The sequence below is a fragment of the Xiphophorus hellerii genome, chromosome 14, assembly GCF_003331165.1.
Source record: "Xiphophorus hellerii strain 12219 chromosome 14, Xiphophorus_hellerii-4.1, whole genome shotgun sequence".
Lineage (NCBI taxonomy): Eukaryota > Metazoa > Chordata > Actinopteri > Cyprinodontiformes > Poeciliidae > Xiphophorus > Xiphophorus hellerii.
This window is the reverse complement of record NC_045685.1, coordinates 6,338,405-6,366,242: the sequence shown is the minus strand read 5'-3', so window position 1 is coordinate 6,366,242 and position 27,838 is coordinate 6,338,405. Positions and strand designations below refer to the sequence as shown.

General features: G+C 40.6%; 1 protein-coding gene across 1 annotated transcript; it reads left to right on the top strand.

Annotated features, from left to right (window-relative positions):
- The first annotated feature begins 149 nt into the window (after window positions 1-149).
- Window positions 150-26,351, top strand: LOC116733083 (probable serine/threonine-protein kinase clkA). The gene is made up of 9 exons (XM_032583780.1): window positions 150-218; window positions 1,634-1,770; window positions 13,541-14,108; window positions 14,493-16,086; window positions 24,363-24,551; window positions 24,659-24,754; window positions 24,872-25,007; window positions 25,118-25,270; window positions 25,992-26,351. Exons 1-4 carry the CDS (start codon window positions 150-152, stop codon window positions 15,354-15,356), a joined length of 1,638 nt encoding a protein of 545 aa, XP_032439671.1. The 3' UTR covers window positions 15,357-16,086; window positions 24,363-24,551; window positions 24,659-24,754; window positions 24,872-25,007; window positions 25,118-25,270; window positions 25,992-26,351.
- The last annotated feature ends 1,487 nt before the right edge of the window (window positions 26,352-27,838 follow it).

Sequence of the window (27,838 nt, the reverse complement as noted above, 5' to 3'; positions counted from 1 at the left end):
AACAACAGGACAGCGACCCCAGTCACTGCAACAGATACTTTTTTTTAAAAAAAATGTGTGAAGAATGAAGTCAAAGTTTCGGAATTACCCAAACAATATAAACATCACTCAGACGCCCTTAAGACAGATGAGAACTGATGAAAGTAAACATGAAGAGGCACCGGGCCAAGAAATGCTCCATGTTGACGTGTGAGACAGGAGACGTGACGAAGAACGAGGTACGTCTGCTAAAGCAGGTTGGACCACTAACTGATGCGCATAGTTTGACTGATTTTTTCTTTGTGGGTGCTGAATTGAATAGTTACTTTCCATTCGCCAAATGGCAAATACCCTGGGTAAAGAAACAGGGTTGTGTTTCTTGTCCACAGCTCCGTCAGAGTACGACCGACAAAGCAGTGCCTCAGCTCTAAACTGAGCGGGATTGTTTGCTCCGGCTTTTGTGACGACAAAACCGTGGAGTGATTCTGATGAGTACAATCGCAAGTAATCAAATGAAGGCAACACGTTGTTCTTTATAATTACTAGCCTGTATTACACAATAGGCCATTTAAAGAAATAAACACTGCTTTTTAAAAAAGGAAGCATAGAGTCAAATCTGATGCGTATGTAAAAGTTCCGGAAAAAAATCTTAACTGGTTTCTTTTGCGTTTCAGTTTTTAATACCAGAATGGCTTTTTTTTTTAAAGTTTTGAAAGTGCAAAGTCAGGCTTCTTTGTTTTAACTGTTTTTTTTTAGAAATAAAAGAATAAACTCAGAGAGTGACAAAAAGTTAGCAAAAATAACATTGCAGTATTCTTATTTCAATGTAATAAATAGGGAAAAATTACATCCCTTAAACAGGGGTAACCTAAACAAAGGTTTGTTAAAACCACAAAAGCTACAGTTGAATCCAGAAGTTTAAATTACCCTTAAGATATGAAGGGGCAACCAGGAGTGAGGATGACGGAGGAACTGAGGAAGGGACAGACAAGAGGACAGAGAGGAAGGAGGAAGGTAAAGACAATGAAGATAAAGATAAAGATGAGAGACAAGCAGACAATGCTACTGTTGCATGCGTCTGTTATGTGTCATTGGTAACAGACACAAGCTGGACCAGTAAGCTGTCAACCAGATCCAAAATTCATTGTCAAACAGTGTTTGAACCAAGTACGCTCTGGCCTTTCAAAGGTTGTGGTACCAGAAATTCCCATGGCTCCATGACGGTCTTGGTGTTGAGGGCGTGGTGTGTTTTTTTTTTCTCCAAAGCCTTTAATTATCAGACATCACCTCTAGCCACGAATGCAGATGCAGCATTCTTTGGAATAAAGTACACAAACAATTTCCCGTGTGCGAGAGGCCTGCTAGTCATAAGACTGTCATGACAACACATTTATGAAGATCGGTCAGTACGGGTTCAGAAATGCGCGTAGGAATCAGCAAGGAGATGTCTTTTGAATCATACGCAGATGTTTTCCAGGCAGGGTTTGCCTTTCAGGGACCATAGAAGTGGTGAGGGAATTATTGAGCCAGATCTGAATTACAGACGATGATCTCTGTCAATCAAGAGGTGGAAAGCACAGAAATGTTGCCCTGAGTCTTCTGTGCGCTTTGGAAAAAAAAAGGGGAGTTGGAGATTCTCAAAATGTCCCTCCAGAGAAGCATCCATGCCTTCGATGGAGCGCTTTCAGCTGCTGCCTGTCAGCTGCAAAACAAGAAGCGCAGGGACTTTTCAGGATCCTTACTCAAAGGCAACAAAGCTGAGTACCACTCCTATTGCCTCTCCTTGTATCTGTATCCCGTCTGTACCTCGCAGGTACTGCGCCTTACACATATAAGTGTCCTCTCCTCACTACGACAGGACTAAATTCTTCAAAGTCTTGGATGCTCATTACATGTAGTTTCGGGAGATTCAAGCAAAAAGGAATGGAAATGTTAAGACATCTGGAACAAGTGATCAGTACCCAGAATTCAGCCCAGACATCCTCAGAGTTCAGCTTGCATTTAGAGCAAAGCACAGCTTTCAGACTAGCGCGAACATTGTTGCTGTTCAAAGAGTTGCCCGAGTCCTTCTAGTCATACCTGCATCATCATCAGAACCTCAAAGACAAACGACATCCGTCACACTTTTGAAAAGCTTGATACACCGCTGGGTTTGACTGAAGTCGTACTGTTTTAAAGATAATTACCCCTCACACTAACCCTACGTATGTAAATGTCTGAATATAAGGAAAGGTAAAAAAAAAAAAAAGTTCTCTCTAACTTTTCGGGCATTTATCAAATAGAAATAATTTTGGTAAGTATAACTGAGCAAAAACAAAAGACGTTTGTTGTGATTCAACTGCAGAGTGAGAAACAGAGGTGGATGTGTCTTTTTATTCGGTGTGCGTAAATATCTGCTTCCAACTGAACATAACCCTTCGAAAGAAACTAGCGCATCTTCTGATAACAAAAGGAAATCAACACATTTCTTTATTGAAATGTTTACAAAAAGAAAATGCTGAAAAGAAACTGGTAAAACAAAAAACATCAACTCATCAATTTCATGTAAAGCAAGAGGATACGATAGAGAACATACTGTTAGGTTCAGTTTACTGAAGAGGGAGTTTTCAGTTATACATGTTTAATTAATACACAAAATCCAGTTTTTAAGTGTCTGACCTATCGACTGCCTGCCAGTCGAGGGAAAAGTGTGCAGGTTTTCTGCTGACTGATTTGCCACATCCCTTTTTTCCCCCCTCTGCTGTTATGACGCAGCCAAACAGACAACCCGGATCTCACGAAGTCATCCATGTACTTTTTCTATCTTAGTCAAACTGTGCTGTATGACAAGGGTGTCAACATTCTCACAGCACATGACCGAGACATATGCAAAGTGAACACATTGAAGAATTTCAGGAATGCCACAAACCGATGTTGAAATAAAGGCAACCTGTCGGTGAGACACTTGGTTGCTATTCGGCAGGTCTGCCCAGTTTCAATAATGTTGCTTAGTTTCATGCGCTCAGTATTTTGTTATTGCTTTGACAACGTGGTGTGCACGGATGGGGTGGAGAAATCAAAACAGTCTTTATCTGCAAACAGTCTGATGGAATGACCCGCAAGAAGCAAAATTACATAAATAAGTTGGAGACTGACTATGAGAAACTAGAAGTTGTTTTAGGTTTGCTACTTCATATTTGTTTAAGATGATAGTCAGACCAGCCTTGGGCAAATAATCTCATGTTTCATGTTAGTGATAAAGGTGGAACTACAATGTTTGGTTGGGGCAAAAAAAAAAAAAAAAGAAGCTTAGCAATGCTTTAAGGCAGGGGTGTCAAACTCATTTTCGTTTTGGGCCACATCAAGATCACAAACATCCTCAAAAGGCCAGTCAGGGCAGAATGTATTGATGAAGCTACACATTAACAAACTGTTCAGATTTTAATAGGTAGCTGTCTGTGCGTTCAATGAGTTTTCTCCTTTAAACTAAATAATGCTGAACACATTTTCCCATTGATGTAATGTGGCAGCATACAGATAAAAAGTGCTTTCAGTTAAATGATAAAATAATACTTAAGCACACAACTGTCATGTTTAAAGTAAAATATTTTTGTCCTTATAGAGGCTAGAGCCGTGTTTCTCAATCTATTTTGGGCCAGCGCCGTCCTGTCCATCATTCAGGTCTCCCATCAAAGAAGATGTAGGCTACTTATTTTATGATTAATATTACTATCATTATTGTTGCTGTCTTGAGTCGTATTGTTGTTTATTGTTCTTGGGTGCTGCTCCTTTCGAACTTTTGCCATTTTATACATTTTTCATTTCTTTGTCTTTTCGTATCTGACTTTCTGAGTGAAAATAAGGAGCTGTTACTACAAGATGTTTATTAACAGTGACTTTCTCCCTTTAGTATGTAAATATTGGTTTATAAGATAAAATTATAAACCAATAGCTAACCACTATTGCATTTTAGCTAACCATAAGGTTAGCTAAAATTTTAGCTAACCACAAAGTTAGCTAAAATGCACGTGTTTTCAGCACCTAAAAAACACATGTGCTATCACTACCATGTTGTCTAACATTGATTTAATCAATCAAATCAATCAAATTTTATTTGTATAGCACATTTCAGCAGCAAGGCATTTCAAAGTGCTTTACATCATTACAAACACAGAAACACAAAGCAACATAGAATCAATCATTAAGTCAAGTTCCATCAATAAATTTGTAATTGATTACATTTCAAATACAATTCTAAACAGGTGGGTTTTTAGTCGAGATTTAAAAGAAGTCAGTGTTTCAGCTGTTTTACAGTTTTCTGGAAGTTTGTTCCAAATTTGTGGTGCATAGATGCTGAAAGCTGCTTCTCCTCGTTTGGTTCTGGTTCTGGGGATGCAGAGCAGAACCAGAACCAGAAGACCTGAGAGGTTCTGGAAGGTTGATACAACAACATCAGATCTTTAATGTATTGTGGTGCTAAGCCGTTCAGTGATTTGTAAACTAACAACAGTATTTTAAAGTCTATTCTTTGAGCTACAGGGAGCCAGTGGAGGGACTTTAAAACTGGTGTTATGTGCTCTATCTTCCTGGTTTTAGTGAGAACGCCAGCAGCAGCATTCTGGATCAGCTGTTGAATTGATTTGTTGGACAGACCTGTGAAGACGCTGTTGCAATAATCAATACGACTGAAGACGAACGCATGGATGAGTTTCTCTAGATCTGGCTGAGACATTAGTCCTTTAATCCTGGAAATGTTCTTCAGGTGATAGAAGGCCGACTTTGTAACTGTCTTTATGTGGCTCTGGAGGTTCAGGTCAGAGTCCATCACTACTCCCAGGTTTCGGGCCTGATCGCTGGTTTTCAGTTGTAATAACTGAAGCTGTGCATTGACTCTAGATTTATAACTCTAGATCTATAACTCTAGATTGTTCCTCTTTAGGTCCAAAATAATAACTTCAGTTTTGTTTCTGTTCAGCTGGAGAAAGTTTTGGCACATCCACACATTTATCTGTTCTAAGCATTCAGAAGCAGCTTTCAGCTTCTATGCACCACAAATTTGGAACAAACTTCCAGAAAACTGTAAAACAGCTGAAACACTGACTTCTTTTAAATCTCGACTAAAAACCCACCTGTTTAGGATTGTATTTGAAATGTAATCAATTACAAATTTATTGATGGAACTTGACTTAATGATTGATTCTATGTTGCTTTGTGATTCTGTGTTTGTAATGATGTAAAGCACTTTGAAATGCCTTTCTGCTGAAATGTGCTATGCAAATAAAATTTGATTGATTGATTGATTGATTGATTGATTGATTGATTGATTGATTGATTGATTGATTGATTGATTGATTGATTGATTGAACATCCAGAACATCAAAACCACAATCGGAGAAAATATTATGCAATTTTATAAACTTCATTAAAAAAATAATATAAATAATTTTAATAATTATTTATCTGATGAAAGATATACTGGCATGTTTTAAATACATACAGTATATAGGCTTTTTTAAAATCAGAGTAAAATTGCTGGAAGTTGGCAAGAAGTAGCGAAATGTGGTTATTGCCTGGCAAGCTGCTCCTAAGTCTTTGTTATGTTTCTTCTGAATGTTCTTTATTTATATTTTTTAAAATGATTTATTGTTTTTTTAAATCATTAAATTCCATTAGAAACAGTGAAATCTGAACTTATTTTTAGTGTTGGTGGGGACAGAGCGTTTACAAGCAGTTGTCTGGTCAAGCATTTCTCAACCCCGTGCCTTCAGGGCACAGGGTTGTGCCTCTGTGGTTAACATGCCTAATGAATGAACTCACAAGCATGCCACCTGATTATGGAAAAGCATTGAAACTATCTGTCAACATACACAAAGCATTTTGAAGCAGAAAAACATGTAAAACAAGCAGCGCTGTCTTCCTCAAGGACCATCGGAAAACACCAGTTTCACACTGCTATTAGAAAACATGCCACTCGTAAGAAAAGAAAGTTTCCCCAGAACAGACTGTCTGCCTTTTTTTCTAAATGTTTCTCGTAAAAGTTTTAACAGGCCTGATTCCTCTTCGCAAATTTGTAACACACCACTGTTACGCTCAAGTATCGGCTGCATATGAACTTTAATGCAGCTCATGATGTGGTGACAGGGAAAACCATATGTGTGTCGTACTCCAGTTTCCCTCCACAGGACGCAGGTTAGGTTAGGTTAATTGATGATTCTAGATCGAGTTTAAGAGTGAGTGCGAGCAATCCAGCTGAAAAAAAAAAACAGGTGTACATGGAACTTCTCATAACTCGTTCTTCAGTGCGAGCATGAGTGTGGTCTCATGGGGATGAGTTCAAATCAGCTGTGGGAAATAGGATAAACTGAAATCTTACAGAATTGACAAAACTGTACTAATTGACAATACTCTTAAATGCCTCAAATTTTACCAAAAATGTACAACATTTCTGGTAATAAAGCTTAGCAGAAAGAATGCTTATTTGGAGTAGAAAATGTTGGCGTTAGCGTGATCAAAGTTTTTCGCAAACTTTCATCACGAGAAAACAGAAGAAGAAATCAAATGAAGAAATAAAAGTATAAAGCTAAAAATAGCATCATTTGAAATAACTGGATACCAGTTTGTGGAAAACTGAAAAGACTTAAAGGGCAGAGTATGAGTCTGGTCTATGCAAGAGTGGAAAGGCTGAGAAACACAGATGTTCTGTCGACTATGATAACCAGTCAGCACCAATATTTGTATTAACAAACATAAATATTTTTTAGAAAATAAAGTTATTTCCTTAAACTCTTTTGCAAAAGTTGCAACTGTCCTCTCCAACTGACATGTGCAACAAGCCCCTGCTTTTGAGCGGGGTTATAAAAGTTGTTTATTTCCGAAGCCTAAAGTGGTACAAAGTAAGGCAGGTTTTACTGCCACACCAGCCTTGATGGGCAGCTGAAGCGACGACACCCTGGCATTGCCGGTGAGCAGACGGTAAATACAGAGCATTTGTAGGCTGTTTCTTTTTATCGCTGAAGTATGTGTGGTGTGGTGGAGTCAGACATCCTGTCAGTCCGCTCTGTTTCCGCCTGAATAAGTGTCAATGGAAATATTTACATGTGTTTCGTTGTTTAAGTGCTTGGCTGCAAGTGAATGCCAAGAAGGAATTGTCATTTTATTTAATATTCTTTTAATCACGATTGAGAGATAAAGCAACATTGGCAGAAGGAGGAATGTTTAAAGCAATCACACAGTCGCAGCAAAAAATCAGCTTTTGAGGAAAAAAAAAATCTAAGAAATATCATAAAATAGTATTTTGTGGAAAACCGCATGTGACTTAAGTTTTAAAGCCCTGAGGCACCCATGTATGAAGGCTTAAGTAGAAAAGTTTTCCTTGTGCATTTCGGCACCGTAAGCTGGCAGAACAATACTGCCGAGCGGAAAGCTCTAGTCATGAACATGCATGCTGTGTGTGGATCAGTTAAACCTGATCCTTTTGACTAGTTTCCTCTCATGGCTTAGCCACATGTGATTATTTTTCTCATTGTGGAATGAAAAGTTTTTTCCTTTTGTTGTAACATAAGAACAACAACAGCAAGAAAAGAAGAAAGTAAACCTGTCAAATCTTCCTTCGCTACTCTAAGCCCTTTCTAAAGTTACTGCAAGCCTACCAGTGTTACCACACTAGCAAAGAGAGAAGTGCCAGTCCGAACGATGCAAATGTACTTGAGTCCATCAAAACCACAACCTCAAGGTTCTGCATTGCTCAGTCTTGCTGAAAACCTTATTAGAGAGTATTTTTGCACAGTCACGCCTCACCCAGGTTCCTGGCTATATTCACGGCCACAAGATTAAGGAATAGGCCATAATGGAGATGCTCCAAACTGGGGTAGAACCAAACCAGATATTAACCAGTTAGAGTGAGGCTGAACAATGGAGAAGTGCCCAAATATTGTCTAGAACCAGTTTGAGAAAACCTCAGCCTACAGTCTTAGGTTGGAGAGGCACATCATCGGACTCTGAAGACAGAGAATCTATGAGAGGCTTGTAATTCTCAGAGACCCTGGGAAACAGAGGAACATGGAAACCTAATTTTCCTTAATCCTTTCTGGGAACTCTGGGAATATTATCGGCCTGATTAGCAGCATCTGAATTGTTATTCTCATGACTGTTGGTCGGATGACAGGGCATAGGAATGTGGGCTAGGCTGTACATGCTGGTATTCAGGTTTGATGTGAAGGTGTAACCCAAGTATTAGAAAGTCTAATGATTCAGCTATGTGAAAATGATTGCGATAGCAGCAGGTGCAGAGGTGGAGAATGGCAGACTGGGGACTCTTGTTCTCAAGTCTCTGAGTTCAAGTCTCAGCATCTACGTCACCAGTCTACTGGCTACTGCTGAATACAAATACAAGATGATCAGCAGATCATCATGTCTTAATCGAATTAAAATATGGTCATTAGGGATTACTGGAAGCTAACAGGAACTGGTCAGAAAGGTATGACAAAAAATTCAGCAAAGTTGGCTAGTATATAAACTAGGGTCGAACTGAGCCGATGCTGAACACCTGTCAGGAATCAGAGTCCGGAGCCAACTGAGGAAGGGTGATTAGGAGTAATGACTAAGTACAGACAAATACATGGAGAAGGTGATGGTGACAAGATCTAAACAGAAATAAGCCAAACAACCAAACAGAGCATGCCGAAAATAAGCCGACCAGAAATACCAGAAATACTAAACCCAGCAAGAAGACATACAAACTGTTCTAAAATCTAAGAAGAACAATGCAAACGTTGCGATGACCAATTAAACTCCACCTTTGCAATAAGGTGTGGTCCAAAGACGTCTAGGCTTGTCTGTTTTAGGGAGGTGTTAATTAGAAACCAAGGAACACAAACGTATCTTGCACTGCCACTGACAAACCAGTTTTCTGCATTGTTGTGTTTCGTTTTGAATGTCAACTAATACACTTGTACATTGCTTTATTTTGTTATCACATCATGGGGCAAAAAAAGACATTTAGAGTGTTTTGACCTGTCAGAAAAAACCTTCTCTATTTGGTTGAAAGAGTGGCATCCAAAAGGTGTAGCATAATACCAGAGTTCAGTTTAAAACCTCTTGCATCACAACAAGAGTAGTCTAAGACTAAGAGCGTAAGACCCGTCTCAATTTTCACTTGGTCAGAATAGAAGTGACGATAGAGCTTGGGAACCAGAAATGTGGAGTCCATAGCAGCTAGATTCATTGGAAAGTGAAGGTTGTCAAGGATGGCCAGCTGCTGCAAGAAAGTCTCAAAAACATCTGAACTAGTCCATTAATTTCAAATTGCTTTTTATTTTATTCCAAAAATAGTTTGATCTCATAAAGTTTTAATGTCATTTCAGCTACAGGTAAAAATGTAGAAAAAAAATGCCAGAGCTCAAACATTGTCTCCACACAAAATGCTATTGTATTTGCTGTTTAAGGCGCTCCTAAAAACCTTCAATTTTCTCAAAAGCCAACAGTGTGCCTTATAATCCAGTGCGCCTTATATATGGACCAATATTGAGCCACAGCAGGTCTCGCAACTATGGTAAGCTGCCGCCGACTTCATTTTCCCCCGTAGAAGAAGAAGCCCGCGGTGCACGCTGGGTTTTGTGTAAAGACCCCAAAATGGCTCCTATTAAGAGACACGCTTATGACACAGAGTTTGAGCTCAAGGCGATCAGTCACGCAGTAGAACACGGGAATAGAGCAGCAGAGAAAGAATTCAACATGAACGAATCAATGGTGTGGAAGTGGATATATATTGTGATTGCACTAATGTTTGATTTACCGTAACAGTATCACACTGTTTTTTACGTGTTTATTGAATCGAGGAAAAGTTCCTGGGAATGAACTGAGTTTTCAGAACGCTGGTTTGTAATCTATTAATAAAGTTTGACTGACCCATCTGACTATTTTGTTGACACTCCCTTTATCGCAGTTCCATCTAATGGATTCATAACGTAACCCCAGCCTTTACTGTAGCGTCTATTCTATGCGCCTTATAATGCGGTGCGCCTTATATATGAAAAAAGTTTTTTTTTTTGTTTTTTTTTTATAACCCCTCCAGGGGGTCTTTTTGTGGGCTCTAGAGTCCCTTTTCATGAAGTAGGCTGACAGGAAAGGGGGAGGGAGAGGGGGGAAGACATGCGGTAAATGTCGCCGGGTCCGGGAGTCGAACCCGCGACAGCCGCGTCGAGGACTTGAGGCCTCCAAATGTGGGTCGCGCTAACCCCTACGCCACCACGGCACGCCCTGAAAAAAGTTTTAAATGCGTTTCCACCTATTCAACTGTAACTCTGTTCACTTTAATTTTGCCATTTTCCAAGATCTGCTCTTATGCTGTTCTTAGACTTTTGACATGTCCAAGTTAAATGTATGAGGTACATTGAGACATTTTCAAAGTCACTTCAAAAGAATGTTCTTACCTCATGCCTGTGTAAGTAGATAAAATTAGGAAAAAACTACTTGCTTCTTTGATCTAATCTCTGTCACGATCAAATCTGTGTTTTGGGTGGCCCTCAAAGGAACATACCACACCCATCACCGTTCTTTTTCATCTCCCTCAGGTTTGATTGATCTGTATCCTCCCTCCCTCTAGGAGATAAATAGCAAGACGGAGTAAACAGGTGTCACAGATTCACCTGGGCGTCAGAAGACATCAGAAACAATCCACCTGCAAATCATACCTGGGAACATCACCTATACAAGACATTCTAAGGAATTATCTTTTGCCCTAAGGACAAAAACAATTTACGGGTAGGTACAACAACCAATTAAAATTTTCTTTTTTTCTTTTTATATTCTTTTACGGCGGCAGCTGCTACTGTATTATACAAAAAATGACTGTTTTAACCATCTGAGGAGTGTTAAGTAGTAATTATATAAATAAGATTAGATAACTGCTAATTAGAAGTTCTTTAGCGATATGAAATAACTCCCTATTTAGACATTTCTTAAAATATTTTGTTACGCTTATGAAAATATTTCATTATATGTATAAAATGTTTTATTAGGAATATAAAGCAAAACTTATTTATTTGAATTTTTTAATTTTAGAAAATTTGGCAAGTTGATTTTCTTTTTGAAGAACTCGTATAACTGAAGCTAAGCCCTTATGCTATCGTACATTTTTCAGACAGCATGGATAAACTACTGATCCTCAGCGTTATGTTGGTGATGCTATCCTGGGCATTTATGGCCACAAATGCTCAGACAACAACGGAAGCAACAACTACTACAACCACGACAGCACCAACTACTACAACCACGACAGCACCAACTACTACAACCACGGCAGCAACAACTACTACAACCATGACAGCACCAACTACTACAACCACGGCAGCACCAACTACTACAACCACGACAGCACCAACTACTACAACCACGACAGCACCAACTACTACAACCACTGCAGCACCAACTACTACAACCACGACAGCACCAACTACAACGACCACGGAAGCACCAACTACTACAACCACTGCAGCACCAACTACTACAACCACTGCAGCACCAACTACTACAACTACGGAAGCACCAACTACCACAACCACTGCAGCACCAACTACTACAACCACAACAGCACCAACTACTACAACCACGACAGCACCAACTACAACGACCACGGAAGCAACAACTACTACAACCACTGCAGCACCAACTACTACAACCACGGCAGCACCAACTACTACAACCACTGCAGCACCAACTACCACAACCACTGCAGCAACAACTACTACGACCACGGCAGCAACAACTACTACAACCACTGCAGCAACAACTACTACAACCACTGCAGCACCAACTACTACAACCACGACAGCACCAACTACTACAACCACTGCAGCACCAACTACTACAACTACGGAAGCACCAACTACCACAACCACTGCAGCAACAACTACTACAACCACGACAGCACCAACTACTACAACCACGACAGCACCAACTACTACAACTACGGAAGCACCAACTACCACAACCACTGCAGCACCAACTACTACAACCACAACAGCACCAACTACTACAACCACGACAGCACCAACTACAACGACCACGGAAGCAACAACTACTACAACCACTGCAGCACCAACTACTACAACCACGGCAGCACCAACTACTACAACCACTGCAGCACCAACTACTACAACCACGACAGCACCAACTACAACGACCACGGAAGCACCAACTACTACAACCACTGCAGCACCAACTACTACAACCACTGCAGCACCAACTACTACAACTACGGAAGCACCAACTACCACAACCACTGCAGCACCAACTACTACAACCACAACAGCACCAACTACTACAACCACGACAGCACCAACTACAACGACCACGGAAGCAACAACTACTACAACCACTGCAGCACCAACTACTACAACCACGGCAGCACCAACTACTACAACCACTGCAGCACCAACTACCACAACCACTGCAGCAACAACTACTACGACCACGGCAGCAACAACTACTACAACCACTGCAGCAACAACTACTACAACCACTGCAGCACCAACTACTACAACCACGACAGCACCAACTACTACAACCACTGCAGCACCAACTACTACAACTACGGAAGCACCAACTACCACAACCACTGCAGCAACAACTACTACAACCACGACAGCACCAACTACTACAACCACGACAGCACCAACTACTACAACCACGGCAGCAACAACTACTACAACCATGACAGCACCAACTACTACAACCACGGCAGCACCAACTACTACAACCACGACAGCACCAACTACTACAACCACGACAGCACCAACTACTACAACCACTGCAGCACCAACTACTACAACCACGACAGCACCAACTACAACGACCACGGAAGCACCAACTACTACAACCACTGCAGCACCAACTACTACAACCACTGCAGCACCAACTACTACAACTACGGAAGCACCAACTACCACAACCACTGCAGCACCAACTACTACAACCACAACAGCACCAACTACTACAACCACGACAGCACCAACTACAACGACCACGGAAGCAACAACTACTACAACCACTGCAGCACCAACTACTACAACCACGGCAGCACCAACTACTACAACCACTGCAGCACCAACTACCACAACCACTGCAGCAACAACTACTACGACCACGGCAGCAACAACTACTACAACCACTGCAGCAACAACTACTACAACCACTGCAGCACCAACTACTACAACCATGACAGCACCAACTACTACAACCACTGCAGCACCAACTACTACAACTACGGAAGCACCAACTACCACAACCACTGCAGCAACAACTACTACAACCACTGCAGCAACAACTACTACAACCACTGCAGCACCAAGTACTACAACCACAACAGCACCAACTACTACAACCACGACAGCACCAACTACCACGACCACGGAAGCACCAACTACTACAACCACTGCAGCACCAACTACTACAACCACTGCAGCACCAACTACTACAACCACGGCAGCACCAACTACTACAACCACGACAGCACCAACTACAACGACCACGGAAGCAACAACTACTACAACCACTGCAGCACCAACTACTACAACCACGACAGCACCAACTACTACAACCACGACAGCACCAACTACCACAACCACTGCAGCACCAACTACTATGACCACGGCAGCAACAACTACTACAACCACTGCAGCACCAACTACTACAACCACTGCAGCACCAACTACTACAACCACGACAGCACCAACTACTACAACCACTGCAGCACCAACTACTACAACTACGGAAGCACCAACTACCACAACCACTGCAGCAACAACTACTACAACCACTGCAGCAACAACTACTACAACCACTGCAGCACCAAGTACTACAACCACGGCAGCACCAACTACTACAACCACGACAGCACCAACTACTACAACCACTGCAGCACCAACTACTACAACCACTGCAGCACCAACTACTACAACCACGACAGCACCAACTACTACAACCACTGCAGCACCAACTACTACAACCACTGCAGCACCAACTACTACAACTACGGAAGCACCAACTACCACAACCACGGCAGCAACAACTACTACGACCACGGCAGCAACAACTACTACAACCACTGCAGCACCTACTACTACAACTACGGAAGCACCAACTACTACAACCACGACAGCACCAACTACAACGACCACGGAAGCAACAACTACTACAACCACTGCAGCACCAACTACTACAACCATGACAGCACCAACTACTACAACCACTGCAGCACCAACTACTACAACTACGGAAGCACCAACTACCACAACCACTGCAGCAACAACTACTATGACCACGACAGCACCAACTACCACGACCACGACAGCACCAACTACTACAACCACTGCAGCACCAACTACTACGACCACGGAAGCACCAACTACCACAACCACTGCAGCACCAACTACTACAACCACGACAGCACCAACTACTACAACTACGGAAGCAACAACTACTACAACCACTGCAGCACCAACTACTACAACTACGGAAGCAACAACTACTACAACCACTGCAGCACCAACTACTACAACCACGACAGCACAAACTACTACAACCACTGCAGCACCAACTACCATGACCACGGAAGCACCAACTACTACAACCACTGCAGCACCAACTACTACAACCACTGCAGCACCAACTACCACAACCACTGCAGGACCAACTACTACGACCACTGCAGCACCAACTACCACAACCACTGCAGGACCAACTACTACGACCACGGAAGCACCAACTACTACAACCACTGCAGCAACAACTACTACGGGCACGGAAGCACCAACTACTACAACCACTGCAGCAACAACTACTTCGACCACGACAGCAACAACTACTACAACCACTGCAGCACCGACTACCACGACCACGGAAGCACCAACTACTACAACCACTGCAGCACCAACTACTACAACCACTGCAGCACCAACTACTACGGCCACGGAAGCACCAACTACCACAACCACTGCAGCACCAACTACTACAACCACTGCAGCAACAACTACTACGACCACGGAAGCACCAACTACTACAACCACTGCAGCACCAACTACTACGACCACAGCAGCACCAACTACCACAACCACTGCAGCAACAGCTTCTACAAACACTGCAGCAACAGCTTCTACAAACACTGCAGCAACAGTTTCTGCAAACACTGCAGCAACAGCTTCTGCAAACACTGCAGCAACAGCTTCTACAAACACTGCAGCAACAGCTTCTATGACAACTGCAGCAACAGCTACTACAACCACTGCAGCAACAGCTTCTACAACCACTGCAGCAACAGCTTCTACAAACACTGCAGCAACAGCTTCTACAAACACTGCAGCAACAGCTTCTATGACAACTGCAGCAACAGCGTCTACTAACACTGCAGCAACAGCTTCTACAAACACTGCAGCAACAGCTTCTATGACAACTGCAGCAACAGCGTCTACTAACACTGCAGCAACAGCTTCTACAAACACTGCAGCAACAGCTTCTACAAACACTTCAGCAACAGCTTCTACACACACTGCAGCAACAGCTTCTACAAACACTTCAGCAACAGCTTCTACAAACACTGCAGCAACAGCTTCTGCACACACTGCAGCAACAGCTTCTACAAACACTTCAGCAACAGCTTCTACACACACTGCAGCAACAGCTTCTGCAAACACTTCAGCAACAGCTTCTACAAACACTGCAGCAACAGCTACTACAAACACTGCAGCAACAGCTTCTACAAACACTGCAGCAACAGCTTCTGCAAACACTGCAGCAACAGCTACAACAAACACTGCAGCAACAGCTTCTACAAACACTGCAGCAACAGCTTCTGCAAACACTGCAGCAACAGCTACAACAAACACTGCAGCAACAGCTTCTACAAACACTTCAGCAACAGCTACTACAAACACTGCAGCAACAGCTTCTACAAACACTGCAGCAACAGCTTCTACAAACACTGCAGCAACAGCTTCTACAAACACTGCAGCAACAGATACTACAAACACTGCAGCAACAGATACTACAAACACTGCAGCAACAGATACTATGACCACCGTGGCACCAGTTACCAATGTGACTGCAGCAGCAACAACCAGCATACCTGCAGTGGTAAGTCATACAAAATAAAAAATAATAATAGATTGCTGGAAAGAAAACAAGAAAATTATCACCTATGAGGTTTATTAATAGGTTTCTACAGTGCAATATTTAAAATTCATGCTTTCACCTTTGTAGGCCAGTATTTCTCGACAAGATTGTGGCTCCTCAAAGCTCTGTGCAGCTGAACCCTCAAAGTGCGATCCCTCTTCCACAACCTGCTATTTCGTTTCTGCCAAGCAACAAAGTGGCCAAACGTACAACTTTGAGCTCTCAGGACAGACAGACGGCTACATTGCTGCTGGTGTGTCAAATGCTGCATCTCAGGTAATGCATATTTTATGAACCTAGATTAAAATACCATGAATTCTAAACCAGAGCAATATTCTAGTTTGAAAAGATGGAAAATAAAATAATGTCATGTTTTTCAACAGACTGCCAGTCACAGAGCCTATTTCTGCGCTAACCACAGAGGTGCTGTCCGTTTCTTCACTGGCTTCATCAATAATCTGGTTCTAAATCTCACACAGGTGAGCAAAGATTATACAGCATTAGTAGTAGGGATAAATTTCTCAATTTGTGCAACACAATGTTTGCATGGACATCATTGTTTTACTTTCAGTTAATTAAACTCTTTCTCTCTTCAGACACTAACAACAAGCAATGTGAAGGGATCAGTCAACTCAGGAAAAATCCAGTGCACATTTTCAGCTGACCTACCTGACACAACGACACGAGCAGCAGATTATGCTGTGTCTGTTACAACTGGAACTTACGATGCCAGTAAGGAATCACTTTAACCATTCACACAATTTCAATGTCACTTATGGTATTCACCAAAGTCATTGGTATCACTGTTTGAAATGTTTTTGCATCTTTTCTCAGCTTCTGGGGAACTGGGAAACGCAAACTTCAGAATCCTAACACCTCTTGTGAACCTCACTGACACTACCACCAACGTCACCAATTTGCTAGGAAACAACAGCACTTCCTCTGCTTATCCGGTCACACACACACAGTCATTTTTGCCAGGTAAGCTAATGACGCCAAAGCCGGGGAGACAATATGGGAGCTAAACCTTAGTGTGACGTGAAACAGGCCTTCCAGCCGCTAAGATTTGGGTTTAGGGTTAGTCATAAGACTAGTGGAAATATGCCAACAATTTATGATTTGTCATAAGAGAGACTTGATTGTTGTAGAGCCAATATAGATAAAGAAACGTATTCATATTCTGTTTAAATGCCATTTAAAAAAAAAAGTAGTTATTCTTTTTTTAATGGACAGCCTTTGCACCTATTTTAGTTTCTTAAAGCTGCCTACCTCATTCCTGGTAGAAACAAACTATTTGACTGAATACAAGTAGTTAACCATTTAAATTTTCCATTTAATTCGTTGTTAAAATAGAACCTTAAACTCCAACATAATCTGGCTGAGTTTCAGGGTGGTGGTTTAAAACGGGTAAAAGAAAACTCATCACTGAGCTGATAGAGAAGAATGGGGCAAGCTTCTCTCAAACCAGCATCATTGACTGGCTCCAAGAAGCATTTCACTGAAATTATTTCTACTATAAAACAGGGGATACAGTGACCTAACTTAACTGATTGTGATTAAATTTGTGTTTAGTCAGTAAAACATTGTTCCTCTTTTTATCTTTACTTTTACTTTTTGCCAAAGTCTTACATGAAGACCGTTCTCAAAGCTTTTATGCATCAAGCATTTTTTAGATGTTCTCTAAATCTGATGGTTCTTCATATTAAAAATTACCAAAGCACCAAATTTCTCACTTCTTTTCTGTCTTCTCCCCTACAGTTCTGCTGGTCACCGTGTCTCTGCTGGCTTTCACAGCAGTATGAAGCAACTTATCTCCACCATGTTAGAAAAAGGCCGCAACGTCTCTATCAATGAACACAGACGACTAAGATCAAAAATGGAGCAGGTCTTGGACAGATTTTCCTACTTTGGTAGGATCCATTTTGTGCTGACTCAGTTTTTTTATTTTAAGAACAACTCTTCAAGCCTCTGCTCCACTGCTTGGTGACAAGTTTACAAGCCTTTGTGATTCTGAATCAAAAGAGAAATTATGTCAAATGCTTCCTCTTTAGTTCTATAAAACTATTTACCCACAAGACTTCTGGAATTCTGCTCTGTGATGTAAAACTTTTCTACAAATGAAGGAAAAACAGATTTTTTTCAAGAGTCAAAAATATGTCATCATGCTTGACAGCATTTGTGTTTCAAGGTCTGGTTATACTTTAGAAGTCTATTTTACTGGTGCATGTTGAAATCTTCAATTCTTATTTCTTTTGACACTGCATTGTTCTTTGTTTTAATAGTGGTGTTAATTATTTTAGCAGTTCCTTGATTATGAAGTCTTTAATGGCTGATGTGAATGAATGTTAAATGTGGTAATACATGTTGAAGGTAATTTTAAAATGTGCACAAATTCAATATTTTAATATATATTTTTAATAAAATACTTTGTCAACTTATTTATTCAAATTGAAATAAATACATCTTCCTGAAGGAATCACTTGGTCCAGCCTTTTTATTCTACTTTTAACCCAGCACTTTCTTTAGACATTTTCCACTTCTATTAAATTTTCTAGCGAAGCTCCGATCAGATTTTTTTTTTTTTTTGCTACCGATTCCGAAACCGATCTCCTGGATTAATTTTTCACTTCAGGTATAAACGCTACTATGTGATCTGGCAAAATGGAAAAATGATCTGGTAATAAAATCACCTAATTTAGACAAAACAAAAAACAAACAAACATGCAAGATCCTTGCAGCTACTACGTCCACTGCAGCAGCAGCTACTATGTCGTTTCTGCCAAGCAACAAAGTGGCCAAACGTACAACTTTGAGCTCTCAGGACAGACAGACGGCTACATTGCTGCTGGTCTGTCAAATGCTGCATCTAAGGTAATGCATATTTTATGAACCTAGATTAAAATACCATGAAATACACTGCCTGGCCAAAAAAAAAGTCGCCACCAAAAAATGGTCACACTCTCTAATATTTTCTTGGACCGCCTTTAGCTTTGATTACAGCCCGCATTCGCTGTGGCATTGTTTCAATAAGCTTCTGCAGTGTCACAAGATTTATTTCCATCCAGTGTTGCATTAATCTTTCACCAAGATCTTGTATTGATGATGGGAGAGTTTGACCACTGCGCAAAGCCTTCTCCAGCACATCCCAAAGATTCTCAATGGGGTTAAGGTCTGGACTCTGTGGTGGCCAATCCATGTGTGAAGAAGATGTCTCATGCTCCCTGAACCACTCTTTCACAATGTGAGCCCGATGAATCCTGGCATTGTCATCTTGGAATATGCCTGTTCCATTTGGGAAGACAAAATCCATTGATGGAATAACCTGGTCATTCAGTATATTCAGGTAGTCAGCTGACCTCATTCTTTGGGCACACAATGTTGCTGAACCTAGACCTGACCAACTACAGCAACCCCAGATCATAGCACTGCCCCCACAGGCTTGTACAGTAGGCACTAGGCATGATGGGTGCATCACTTCACCTGCCTCTCTTCTTACCCTGATGCGCCCATCACTCTGGAACAGGGTAAATCTGGACTCATCAGACCACATGACCCTCTTCCATTCCTCCAGAGTCCAATCTTTATGCTCCCTAGCAAACTGAAGCCTTTTTTTCTGGTTAGCCTTACTGATTAGAGGTTTTCTTACGGCTACACAGCTGTTCAATCCCAACCCCTTGAGTTCCCTTCGCATTGTGCTTGTGGAAATGCTTTTGCGTTCACAATTAAACATACTCCTGAGTTCTGCTGTTGTTTTTCTTCGATTTGATTTGACCAAACGTTTAAGTAATCGCCGATCACGATCATTCAGGATTTTTTTCCGACCACATTTCTTCCTGGAAGACGATGGTTCCCCACCATCCTTCCAGTTTTTAATGATGCGTTGGACAGTTCTTAACCCAATTCTAGTAGTTTCTGCAATCTCCTTAGATGTTTTCTCTGCTTGATGCATGCCAATGATTTGACCCTTCTTAAACAGACTAACGTCTTTTCCACGACCACAGGATGTGTCTTTTGCCATGGTTGTTTAAGAAATAAGTTACTCATTGCATCAGCTGGGGTTAAATAACTTGTTGCCAGCTGAAAGATAATCGCCTATGCAGTACTTATCCAATAGGAGGCTTGTACCTATTTGCTTAGTTAAATCCAGGTGGCGACTTTTTTTTTGGCCAGGCAGTGTATAAACCAGAGCATTACTCTAGCCAGAAAAGATGGAAATTGAATAATGTTAATGTTGTATGTACAGACTGCCAGTCACAGAGCCTATTTCTGCGCTAACCACAAAGGTGCTGTCCGTTTCTTCACTGGCTTCATCAATAATCTGGCTCTAAATCTCACACAGGTGAGCAAAGATTATACAGCATTAGTAGTAGGGATATATTTCTCAATTTGTGCGACACAATGTTTGCCTGGACATCATTGTTTTACTCTCAGTTAATTAAACTCTATCTCTCTTCAGACACTAAGAGACACTTCAGACACCACCTTTAACTCTGCGCGACCCGGCCGAGTTGCACATACCCCGTGTGCGCTTTTACATGGCTTTTTGTGTGTGGTTTCAGAAACCAACAGTCTGACGGGACAACCCCGCCTCACTTTTCCAACTGCGATATTTGCTGCGCTCCTCCTGAGCGTTGGGCTAACACCACGGCAGTGGTTTAGTTCTTCAGCACCTAAACCACTGGTTCAAGTTTACAGGCAACAAAAAAAAAAAAATCTACAGCACATGAGTCGCAAGTGCAAGGTGGACAACAGATACATCTTCGGAACGGCTTTTGTTGTCAGACTTCGTGAAGGAGATGAATTATAAGCAGAGTAAAGAGAAAATAGAGAAAATACTGTGTTCTCAGGAATTAAAGAGTTACTAGGCTGGGGTGGAACAGATTTCATTCAAGCTAAATATAAATGACATTACATGTGGAGAAAGTGGGAAAATAAAGGCTGTTCCAGCTGTAATCTTGCTTTGGTGAAACAAACTAATATAATCTAGTTTTTCAGGTGATGTTTCCACCATTATTTCTGATGTGAATAGGCTTCATATACACATATCTTTTAGGTGATGTCCTCTTTACATTCCAAGATGTTACATACTTTTGTGCAGCTCTATGGTTTTGAGGGAGTCCCCAAATGTTCACTTTATCTATGCTGAACAAATATTTCCATGATCTAATCTGGTGTGTCACTCTGCATACTTTAAATGACGCTTAGACAATATAAGAAAATAAATCTGGATTATTTTTACGTAGGTTGAAATTCTACGAAGACAGGGTGTGCTTTAGAAGTATGAGACATCCTCATGCCTGCGTAATCATACATGAACAAAGAAAGACTACATGTTTTCTTAGTCAAATGTCTGACACAATCTCATCTTTAAGACCTTTAAACAAGTAAACTCACCATGCAACTTACCACACCTGTAACAGTTCCTTTCACTCCCCTCAAGGTTTATTGTAGTGTCTCCTCCCTCTATGCAAGACTTAAATAGTGGTCCAGAGTAAAGAGGAATCACATACTCACCTGGAAATCAGAGGATATTGGACACAGGCCACCTGCCAATCATACCTGGGAATAAAACTACATCTGTTCAAGGACTTACCTTTTGAATTAAGGAGAATAAAGTCTACAGGTAGGTAGAAGAGCAACCACTGTCTGTTTTGAAAGAGTTTTCATATTACTCAATTATTATTTTACAAAAAGACTTTTTCAACCATATAAAGAGGTAGAACTGTTAAACACTTTTAAATGTATAAAGAAGTTTACTCAACCGGTCACTTGAAATTCTTAAGGCATATGAAAGAGTAAGAATTCATTATTTATTAACTTATTTATTTTCTTTTTCATACATTATTTTCTGAGTGGCACTAATCTTGTATATATATATAGATATATATATATATAAATGCTATCAGACAGGTAGATTTTATGGAATAGATTTTTCATATATGGCACAAAAACTTTCTTTTCACTCGTTGTTAGTGGATGGGTGTGAGGTTTACTGTCAAATAGCTGTGTTTACTATATTAAATCCTAAACTCAACAGAAACAACCCAAATGACCTTGATGAAAAGTTAACATAACTCAATTCCTAACACCATGCTTTCCCTCCTTTAACATCAATGACTGCTTGGAATCTGTTGTGGTAAATTCTACAAAACCATTACACTGATGTTAAAATTGCTCGTTCTTCTTTGCAAAAAGCCTCCAGCTCCAGTAAATTCCTGGACTGTCTGGCATGAGCTGAATGTTTGAGCTTTCCCCAGAGTGGCTCAATGACAGTGAAGTCATTAAACAGAGATGGCCACTCCAGAACCTTCATTTTGTTCTGCTGCAGCCAATGACAGCTCCACTTGGCCTTGTGCTTTGGATTGTTGTCGTGTTGGATTGTTCAGGTACAACTCATGTTCAGCTTCCAGGCTGATGAGTGAAAAACTTCCTCCAGTATTTTCTGATAACATGCTGCATTCATCCTGAAATTCATTTTGACCAAGTTTGCTGTGCCTCTGGAGCTCACACACCCTCAAAATATCAGAGATGCTCCTCTGTGATTCGCAGTAGGAATGATGTGCCTTTCGTCACAGGCCTTGTTGATGCCTCTCTAAAGGTAATGTTTATGAATGTGGCCAAAAATTCCTGCTTGGCGTATTGGTGCTTGGTGGCTTTTGCTTATTAATGCCAACCTTCAACAATGCAGCTCGTTCTTCGTCAAGAACCCAGTTACTATGCAGTGGTAATGAGGTACCACTGCATAGTTACTCATTAAAAAGAGTAACTTTAAAAAAAAGAAAAACGTTTCTCTTTTTTTTTTAAAGAGGCCTGAATTTCAACTAAAGTTTTTCTGGGTTTTTCTTTAAATTCTGAAACATTTTCCTGACCGTTGCTGTCTAGCATATCATGAACGCTAGATCAGAGTTTGATGATGATCATGTTCATTTGGGTCGTTTCTGTTGTCACCATGATTTACAAATAGTACCCACAGTTAGACACTATATGGTTTCATTCAACATCAACCATAAGTAAAAAGAAAATCCTTGTGTGATATAATATATACATACATATTGAATGTATTGTATGAGATTATAAGATACTAAAGTTCATTAGATTAAAACTAGTGTTGTATTACCTTTAGAAATGCATTTTAAGAAAGACATTCACAGTAATTACAGACTTTTTTTAATTAACATTGTCAGTAAGATATTTCATTTAAAAAAAAACATTTAAAACACTTTCACCTTGAAAGAAAATCTCATTTCACATCTAACTGAAGCTAATTTTGTATTTGCATTGCTTAATTAAATTATTTTCCCTTTCCTGAAGGCATGGATAAACGACTGCTCCTCAGTATTTTGTTGGTGACACTGTCCTTGGAATTTATGGCCACCTATGCTCAGAGCAATACAACCACAATAGCACCAACCAACAACGCAACCACCGTGGCAGCAGCCAGCAACGCACCTACAGTAGCACCCTCTAGCAACGCACCTACAGTAGCGCCAGCTAGCAACGCACCTACAGTAGCGCCAGCTAGCAACGCACCTACAGTAGCGCCAGCTAGCAACGCACCTACAGTAGCACCAGCTAGCAACGCACCTACAGTAGCGCCAGCTAGCAACGCAACTACAGTAGCGCCAGCTAGCAACGCACCTACAGTAGCGCCAGCTAGCAACGCACCTACAGTAGCGCCAGCTAGCAACGCACCTACAGTAGCACCAGCTAGCAACGCACCTACAGTAGCGCCAGCTAGCAACGCACCTACAGTAGCACCAGCTAGCAACGCAACTACAGTAGCACCAGCTAGCAACGCACCTACAGTAGCGCCAGCTAGCAACGCAACTACAGTAGCGCCAGCTAGCAACGCACCTACAGTAGCACCAGCTAGCAACGCACCTACAGTAGCGCCAGCTAGCAACGCAACTACAGTAGCACCAGCTAGCAACGCACCTACAGTAGCACCAGCTAGCAACGCAACTACAGTAGCACCAGCTAGCAACGCACCTACAGTAGCACCAGCTAGCAATGCACCTACAGTAGCGCCAGCTAGCAACGCAACTACAGTAGCACCAGCTAACAATGCAACCACCGTGGCACCAGCTAATAATGCAACCACAGTAGCATCAAACACACTCCCGGCAGTGGTAAGAAATAGAAATTACCTCCTTGAAAAAAAGAAATTCATCACATATGAGATTTATTGTAAGATTATTACAGTGCAATATTTAAAATTCATGCCTTCTCTTTTGTAGGCCAGTATTTCTCGACAAGAATGTGGCTCCTCAAAGCTCTGTGCAGCTGAACCCTCAAAGTGCGATCCCTCTTCCGCAACCTGCTATTTCCTTTCTGCCAAGCAACAAAGTGGCCAAACGTACAACTTTGAGCTCTCAGGACAGACAGACGGCTACATTGCTGCTGGTGTGTCAAATGCTGCATCTCAGGTAATGCATATTTTATGAACCTAGATTAAAATACCATGAAATCTAAACCAGAGCAATATTCTAGTTTGAAAAGATGGAAGATAAAATAATGTCATGTTTTTCAACAGACTGCCAGTCACAGAGCCTATTTCTGCGCTAACCACAAAGGTGCTGTCCGTTTCTTCACTGGCTTCATCAATAATCTGGTTCTAAATCTCACACAGGTGAGCAAAGCTTATACAGCATTAGTAGTAGGGATATATTTCTCAATTTGTGCAACACAATGTTTGCATGGACATCATTGTTTTACTTTCAGTTAATTAAACTCTTTCTCTCTTCAGACACTAACAACAAGCAATGTGAAGGGATCAGTCAACTCAGGAAAAATCCAGTGCACATTTTCAGCTGACCTACCTGACACAACGACACGAGCAGCAGATTATGCTTTGTCTGTTACAACTGGACCTTACAATGCCAGTAAGGAATCACTTTAATCATTCACACAATTTCAATGTCACTTATGGTATTCACCAAAGTCATTGGTATCACTGTTTGAAATGTTTTTGTGTTTTTGCATCTTTTCTCAGCTTCCGGGGAACTGGGAAACGCAAACTTCAGAATCCTAACACCCCTTGTGAACCTCACTGACACTACCACCAATGTCACCAATTTGCTGAGCAACAGCACTAACAGCACCTCCTCTGCTTATCCGGTCACACACACACAGTCATTTTTGCCAGGTAAGCTAATGACGCCAAAGCCGGGGAGACAATATGGGAGCTAAACCTTAGTGTGACGTGAAACAGGCCTTCCAGTCGCTAAGATTTGGGTTTAGGGTTAGTCATAAGTGGAAATATGCCAACAATTTATGATTTGTCATAAGAGAGACTTGATTCTTGTAGAGCCAATATAGATAAAGAAACGTATTCATATTCTGATTAAATGCCATTTTTTAAAAAAGTAGTTACTCTTTTTTTAATGGACAGCCTTTGCACCTATTTTAGTTTCTAAAAGCTGCCTACCTCATTCCTGGTAGAAACAAACTATTTGACTGAATACAAGTAGTTAACAATTTAAATTTTCCATTTAATTCGTTGTTAAAATAGAACCTTAAACTCCAACATAATCTGGCTGAGTTTCAGGGTGGTGGGGCAAGCTTCTCTCAAACCAGCATCATTGACTGGCTCCAAGAAGCATTTCACTGAAATTATTTCTACTTTAAAACAGGGGATACAGTGACCTAACTTAACTGATTGTGATTAAATTTGTGTTTAGTCAGTAAAACATTGTTCTTCTTTTTATCTTTACTTTTATTTTTTGCCAAAGTCTCACATGAAGACCGTTCTCAAGGCTTTTATGCATCAAGCATTTTTTAGATGTTCTCTAAATCTGATGGTTCTTCATATTAAAAATTACCAAAGCACCAAATTTCTCACTTCTTTTCTGTCTTCTCCCCTACAGTTCTGCTGGTCACCGTGTCTCTGCTGGCTTTCACAGCAGTATGAAGCAACTTATCTCCACCATGTTAGAAAAAGGCCGCAACGTCTCTATCAATGAACACAGACGACTAAGATCAAAAATGGAGCAGGTCTTGGACAGATTTTCCTACTTTGAGAGGATCCATTTTGTGCTGACTCAGTTTTTTTATTTTAAGAACAACTCTTCAAGCCTCTGCTCCACTGCTTGTTGTCAAGTTTACAAGCCTTTGTGATTCTGAATCAAAAGAGAAATTATGTCAAATGCTTCCTCTTTAGTTCTATAAAACTATTTACCCACAAGACTTCTGGAATTCTGCTCTGTGATGTAAAACTTTTCTACAAATGAAGGAAAAACTGATTTTTTTCAAGAGTCAAAAATATGTCATCATGCTTGACAGCATTTGTGTTTCAAGGTCTGGTTATACTTTAGAAGTCTATTTTACTGGTGCATGTTGAAATCTTCAATTCTTATTTCTTTTGACACTGCATTGTTCTTTGTTGTAATAGTGGTGTTAATTATTTTAGCAGTTCCTTGATTATGAAGTCTTTAATGGCTGATGTGAATGGATGTTAAAACAATTAAGATGTTAAATGTGGTAATACATGTCGAAGGTGATTAAAAAATGTGCACAAATTGAATATTTTAATATATATTTTTAATAAAATACTTTGTCAACTTATTTATTCAAACTGAAATAAATTCATCTTCCTGAAGGAATAACTTGGTCCAGCCTTTTTATTCTACTTTTAACCCAGCACTTTCTTTAGACATTTTCCACTTCTATTGAATTTTCTAGCAAAACTCCGATCAGATTTTTTTTTTTTTTTGCTACCGATTCCGAAACCGATCTCCTGGATTAATTTTTCACTTCAGGTATAAACGTTACTATGTGATCTGGCAAAATGGAAAAATGATCTGGTAATAAAATCACCTAATTTAGACAAAAAAAAACAAAAAACATGCAAGATCCTTGCAGGGACAACATAGCAAGTATTACGTCAGAGAGACAACTGGAAAACCTGCCATGAGTAAAACAATATTAAGCAGTAAGACTCTCAACAATGTAAATTATACAAAGTCAAATAAATCTCACAACGATGCCTTTATCAAATAATGTCAAGTAAAAAAGGACCGAGGAGGCAAAGGAGCTTGATTTGTCTTTCACAGATTATCTATCTCATGATAGGACATAGCGAATGTTTTACTACATATGTAAAAACTTTTTTCTTTTAAACTTACATGCTGCAGCCTTAATGAGACGTCCGATGTGAAAGAACATTATCTGGTCGAGCGCAAATGTCGCTACATCTGTGAAATATTACGTCTCAGTAGCGTGGCGGTCCACCGGTAGAACCCAGCGTCTTACACCGCTGGTCGTCTAGCCCGATGAATTGAATTATTTTTCGGGTTATTTTGCTTAGCTTTCTGACAGTGATGCTCATCCAGATGAGTGTTAGGAATTGTGCGTTGCTTCACCTGCTGTCTGACTGCTCTGGATGTCTTTTTCCTGCAGTGAGCCTTGATTAGGGCTGTTGTAAACGAATATTTTAGTAATCGAGTAATCTATCAATTATTCTTACCATTAATCGAGTAATCAGAAAAAAAAAAATTTTTAAATAAAATATTGGTAAGTAAGTAAGTAAGTAAACTTTATTTCTATAGCGCTTTTCACAGACCAGGGTCACAAAGTGCTGCACAAAGTGTAAAAAATAAAATAAATTAAAAGCAACATACAAAACAATAAAACACAGTATTAAGCTAAAAAGCAAGTTTAAAAAAGTGGGTCTTAAGTTGTTTCCTAAAAGTGTCTATACAATCCAGAGATCGAA